The 6,020-nt window shown below is 37.2% G+C and overlaps 2 protein-coding genes across 2 annotated transcripts; one reads left to right on the forward strand and one right to left on the reverse strand.

Annotated features, from left to right (window-relative positions):
* Positions 1 to 817: 817 nt before the first annotated feature.
* Positions 818 to 2,248, reverse strand: LOC125596727 (homeobox-leucine zipper protein ATHB-16-like). Its single transcript, XM_048771779.1, has 2 exons — positions 1,958 to 2,248; positions 818 to 1,811 (listed from the first exon to the last, which is right to left on the reverse strand). The coding sequence occupies exons 1-2, from the start codon at positions 2,010 to 2,012 to the stop codon at positions 1,018 to 1,020; spliced, it is 849 nt and encodes a 282-aa protein (XP_048627736.1). The 5' UTR covers positions 2,013 to 2,248; the 3' UTR covers positions 818 to 1,017.
* Positions 2,249 to 3,776: 1,528 nt separating this feature from the next.
* On the forward strand, positions 3,777 to 5,074 carry LOC125596722 (RING-H2 finger protein ATL32-like). Its single transcript, XM_048771774.1, has one exon. It carries the CDS (start codon positions 3,902 to 3,904, stop codon positions 4,832 to 4,834), a length of 933 nt encoding a protein of 310 aa, XP_048627731.1. The 5' UTR covers positions 3,777 to 3,901; the 3' UTR covers positions 4,835 to 5,074.
* Positions 5,075 to 6,020: the final 946 nt, after the last annotated feature.

The raw sequence follows: 6,020 nt of genomic DNA on the forward strand, positions 1-6,020 counted from the left end.
TTTGTTTACAGATTTAAAATTTTACACATAAAATTAAATAAAACTTTCAAATAAGATTTAAAATATTTTAAACTAGATTTAGACAAAAATAATATATAAAAGAAACTTAACAAAAAAGTTTTTTTTAAATTACACGAAGAAATAACTATACACAAATTTAAATATTACAACAACACTAACAGTCAGGTAAGTTTGATCCGGAACCTTCAAAATTTTCAAATATTGTCCAAATTTTTTTTGTGTAACTGAAGAGGGTTGTTGTTGTTTTTGATGTCTTTTTCGTACAATTCTTTATTGTTCATATCGAATATATTCACGAGTATTAATATTATAAAAAAAAATTAGTCTTTTAGCAATATTTTATGTTTCTCTTTTACTTTCTTGTTCCAATATTATGTACTACAAGTATCAATATCATCCGATTTCAACAACTTTTAGCTCGTAATCTACAAAGTAAAAATGAAGAGAGCCATTTTTAATTCGAAATGCACTAATAGATCATATATGCATTACGAAAATCATTTTATAGAATAATATGGTATTTGTTTGAAGTTTAATATTAATTAAGTTATTTTTATTTAAATTTTTATAGAATATTTTATTAATTAATATTGTTGTAATATGTTTATATATGTATTAGTTATTTACAAAATTTTTATGAATTCAAATTAGTTATGACAAATATAAGGTCCATATTATAAAATACAAATAGTTTTAAGAATTTTGAAAATTTCAAAATAGGAGTTTCTTTTTGGAGATGCTCTAAACACACAAAAATCATTAACATCTCATAACAGAGCATTCGAAGAAAGGATAATTAGTCAAGTGGAATATTATTATTAAAGGGTGAAAATAAGGAATACAATCGGGACTAGAGGGGGTAATCTCAGTTTTAATACTCTCAACATCGTTAATTACATCGAGAGTAATCATAATTAGAGAGTAATATATAACCCCACCATTAATTCTTTATTTTCGATTATTCCAGTTTTGCCCTCCTATTAACGATTCTCATGTTCAGTGATCAGAGGCGGAGTACCAATGAAGAGACGGTGGTTGCTCATCGGAGAAGAAACAACACCCTTCTTCACCGCTCAGAAAGTCGTCATGATCCTCCATCTGCTCTGTTTTCACGAACTGAAATAAATTTCCGCCGGTAACCGTCGGCGTCGTCAATCTTCCGTTCTCGGAGCTGGTTTCGGCGCTCGAATCGCAGCTGTCGGAGGATCCACCGTCGGGAGCGGTGGAGTTGGGTAGAAGGTCACAGAGATCGGTGAAGCTTCGCCGGTACTCAAAGCCGGTGGAATGTTCTATAAACTCAGGAGGAGACGAAGGAACATTCTCTTCTTTCACGGCGGAGATATCACTCTCCGCCGTAACCTTGTTGTTATCTTCTTCTCCGTTGATCTTAGCTTTGAGTTCACTAATCTTTAAAACAAGCGAGTCGTTATCGCGGCGGAGCGAGTCGAAGTTGTGGCGGAGAGAGTCGTACTGGCTCTTAAGAAGGCCGTAATCTTTTTCCAGCTGTTTTGTCTTCCACCGTGCACGGCGGTTCTGAAACCAAACCGCTACTTGACGAGGTTCAAGTCCAAGCTCTTGTGCTAGTTTTGTTTTCCTCTCAGGTTCGAGTTTGTTCTCGAGCTCGAAGTTCTTCTCGAGAGCTTTGACTTGGTCAACACGTAACCTCCTCTTCTTCTCCGATTGACCCATGTGGTGGTTGCCGGAGTATTCCTCCATCATTGTACTGTCGTCTTCGTAACCATCAAGCATAGACTGGAAATTATGTCCGTACCCTCGAAAACTCTGCTCATCTGTTGTCAGTAACCAATGAGTTTGTAAGAAAAAAAAAAGAAGCAAAGATCTAAACAGTAGAGATTATGAGAATTTGATATTGAATGAGCTTGTCTGAAAAAGACAGAACGAAATGAGTTTGTCTGAAAAAGAAGACGGCAAGCACCTGTGGAATTGGAGATCAGACCATACATTGAATCTGAGCTGCTAAGTCTCTTCATGACACCAAAAAAAGTTTAAATTCTTCTTGAGTTTTAGTTTTATGCTTCTAACTTTTCATTACAACAATGTTCTAAACAAACAAAAGAGAAGACTTTAGAGGAACAAAATTTAGAAATGGATTAAGACATCCCGAGAAGGAGAAGCTCTTAGTTGGGCTATTTAGAAGAAAATGGTGTAGGGGAAGAGAGAGAGCGCAAGGGTTCTTTGTTTATTCAATATGAACAAGTTGGATTCACACTTTCTTTTCTTTAAATAAACAAAGCTTGAGTTAACCTAAAGAGTTACAATGTAACTAGGGTTAATATGTGGGTTGTCTGTTATCTCATTGGCAAAAGCAAAGGGTTGGGCAAAAGGCTGTGGGTAAGGGAACAAAGACCTGACAATTTGGTTTTGGTTCTTTGAATTTATCCAACACTATGGGCTCAAGGCCACCTTCAAAAAGACAAATGAATTAATACAGACGTTAAACATCATCATGAATCAACTTTCACTTTTCTAATATTCTTAGTAAAAAAACAACGCAAAATATTAGGTCACTTAACTTCTAATATTTTTAGTTGTTGAATCAACTGTTATAACATAACTACAAAGTCTACAACTGAGGTTGAGATCAAATTATTTGCGACCCACATTCTCTTGTCCAAATGGGAGAGAGTGAAAATAACTTTGATGTAAAGAGATGACAGGCCTCCACATTTATGATCCAGTCCGAGACAGTGGACCACAAAATTGTAGTTGCTTTTAAAAGCCTGCTCCTTTTATTATAGATTGTTATTGAATTCTGAAATCAATTTCTCGTCTTGTTCTCAGGTTGAAAATAGGTCTAGTTTGACGTTTCCGTACACGTTACAGCGTAACAACTTGTAACTTAAAATATATACACACTAAAGCAACTACAAGATCGGCTTAAAACATGATAGTAATATAAAATGAACTTGGATCCTGATGCCTCAACACACGCACTTTGAAGATAACTCAAACACATTTAAGATATTTGAATGAAAGATATTTTGAAATTATGTCATATATACGCCTCTTTGGATTTTATAACTTGAAGTATCGAGATTCTGCAATCCCCTTTTGTAACCCATAAATATCTAAGACCTTTTTAGCCCAAAATTTTGATGAATGTATTAGCGCTAGCGCATTACAGCTGAGTGGGTTGAAGTTATACCTGAAAATATAGTTTTAAACAATTAAATGAAACATTTATATCAAACAATTTTTTTAAAAAAAAAATCATCAACTTGTTACTCAATATAGGATACTAGTAGTATTTACAACTAATCATTTAACCTCAAGGATAAGTCAGTTAATAGCTTCTGTGTCTCTTCTGTTGTCACGATCATTAGGATCATTGAGCTATACAAACCACTTATCAGCTTGTGTGTGTTCTGTGGGCTTGTTTGTTAGTTTCTTGTCTGAAATCAAGGAAAAGGCAATTGTACGACGATACATTCTGACCTCAAATCATTGATTAGTTTGACCCTAACGAAGAGACAAACTATTCGTGTATATGCATTGAACATGTGGATAGACATGAGCATCTAAACGAAGCACAATCTAGTGGATTAGACTATTTCATTAAACAAGTGGAGTAAATAAAAAATGCAATATTAACGAACTTATCTTATAGCCCAAGTTGACAAAATGTTGCCAGTTTAAAACTTTAAGCTAATCAAAAAGTCAAAAATAATTATAATAGTTAACCTTTTGAAGATTATTCGAGACAACTTTTACTTGTTTCTGCTCTACTCTCCAAGTATATATAAATAAATTGCGGTCTTCGTATTTGATATCTATAGCATAAACCTTCATACTAACAAAAAACTTATTACATTTGCAATCAGCAGTTAATTCCATCCAACGGTTCCGTTTCGAATGAACGATGGCGCGAGTCCAAGGTTTCATTTCTCACCGTTGGATCATCTTTCAGTTAATCATAGTCCTCCACGTGGCTAATGCACAATCGCTCCCGCCACCGAGTCAGGACGAGTTGCAACCGGGTCACGCACCGTCTAAGACCACCGTCTTCGCCGTTCTCGTCACCGCGTTTTTCTTCTTCGGGTTACTATCCGTCTACATCCGCCACTGCACGCGAGCTATGCCCGGACACTCCAACACAAACTCCCGCCGCCGTGCTTTCGACGGATGTTCACGGCGAGGCGGACTTGAAGACGCCGTGGTTGAGAGCTTCCCCGTCTTCGCTTACTCCTCCGTTAAGGAGTCGAAGATCGGAGCCGGCGATCTCGAATGCGCGATTTGCCTTAACGAACTGGAGGATCGCGAGACGGTTCGGTTGCTTCCGGTTTGTAACCATCTCTTCCACGTTGATTGTATCGACGCTTGGCTTTACTCCCACGCGACTTGTCCGGTTTGCAGATTCAATCTAACTGCTAAACCGGTTAAAACGGGAGCGGAAGATCGAGCTCCGGTTAGCGATCACGTCGTGATTGATATTAGGGGAGATTTGGAGGCCGATGAGGAAGAAGAGAAAAGCCGCCACCGGCGGCCGAGTTCTGAGATCGTCGGTAAGTTTCCGCGGTCGAATTCCACCGGTCACTCGATGGGGCGACTCAGTGATGGCACCGAGAGGTTTACTCTGCGGTTGCCGGAGGACGTGAGGAGGCGGATAATGGCGGCGAAAGGACGTAGGCTGAAACGAACGAGAAGCTTTGATGCTGATTTGATGGATAGCGGGTACGTAGTCGGGTCGGGTGGAAAATCGGATCGGGTTAGCTGGGCGGATAGATGGGGTTTGTTTGTTTCAAAGTCAAACTCGGGTTCCGTTGGATCACCTAACGGCGATTCGTTGACGTGAGGAATGTTATAGTTTGCCTGCCGTTAACCACGCACTGGAGTGGGTCAGTTGTGTTTCTTTATACAATTGGTGGTGAATACTGAATATTAAATTGTTGATGAATATTTTCATTGACTTTTAGGTTTGTTTCATGTGCTTTGTACACTAAAAGGGTCCAGCTTGTTTAGTGACTCGCTAAACAAGTTTTCTAAATTTTGTAAGTTCTTGTAATATTTGATTAATGAAGACATTGTTTAAGTTTTTGTGTCATTATGTTGGTTTTACATATAGACTGGTTCCTAACTTGTCGCGAGAGAGGCATTGATGTGTAAGCAGCTTCATCATATGATGAAAGAATGCATTTATGGTTTGTATTGAAAACATGATTGCCGGTGGCGGACGTACGTTCATAGGAACGGGTCACGTACCCCAGGTTCATATTTTGTTTTCTCTTACTAATCCTTTGATAATTACTTCTACCAAAACCTTTGATAGTGCCCCCAACTAGTTCAAATTCTATGATGGTGCCCCCAACTATAAACTCTCCTACATCCGCCACTGATGATTGCCAATTCCATGAATCATACACATGCATATAGACAAAATAAATATGTTTTAACTATACCAATTATATAAATGATCTGCTTGATGATATATGTCAGCTATAGACGGTTAGTTAACACTTAACATCATCACTATCATTTAAATAGCTAGAACAGTGTATTAAACGTTAGAATCTACTATAATCCATTTAAAAATCTGTTAACCAATTAAAAAGAACACAACCCGGACCAGTCATAACCTATCGACCCAACCAATTTCTTTCTTGATCTTTCTCTATCTCTACCCAGCTATTGATGGTTAATTCTTTATTAGTTTTGTAGGCAAGTGGTTCTAATTATCATTTAATCAGGGTATCATTTGTTTACGTCTTCAACATGACCTTAACGATCTCATATAAAGGGTTCTTTTCTTTTCTGTACCAACTTCTTAACTAAAATATAAAATTTAAGTGTCTCTACCATGCGCCAGAAGCTAATATTATTGGAAAAATGATTGTTTACTATACGAAGTATTGGCCATCACATGGCTAACCATGCAAACTAAACTAATGTATACCTAGTAACGTGAAGTATATATTATGCATGACAACATCTCTCAACTTAATTATGTTATGTAGGCAACATCACAAATTTAATATCATTGA

The sequence above is a fragment of the Brassica napus genome, unplaced genomic scaffold (assembly GCF_020379485.1).
Source record: "Brassica napus cultivar Da-Ae unplaced genomic scaffold, Da-Ae ScsIHWf_1269;HRSCAF=1813, whole genome shotgun sequence".
In the NCBI taxonomy this organism is placed as follows: Eukaryota; Viridiplantae; Streptophyta; class Magnoliopsida; order Brassicales; family Brassicaceae; genus Brassica; species Brassica napus.

Bases quoted from the DNA above. Each gene is read 5' to 3' on its own strand.
- LOC125596722 (XM_048771774.1), top strand. From the start codon at position 3,902: ATGGCGCGAGTCCAAGGTTTCATTTCTCACCGTTGGATCATCTTTCAG.
- LOC125596727 (XM_048771779.1), bottom strand. From the start codon at position 2,012: ATGAAGAGACTTAGCAGCTCAGATTCAATGTATGGTCTGATCTCCAAT. The intron at 1,812-1,957 runs GTGCTTGCCGTC...TACTGACAACAG, and splicing joins TCTGATCTCCAATTCCACAG to ATGAGCAGAGTTTTCGAGGG.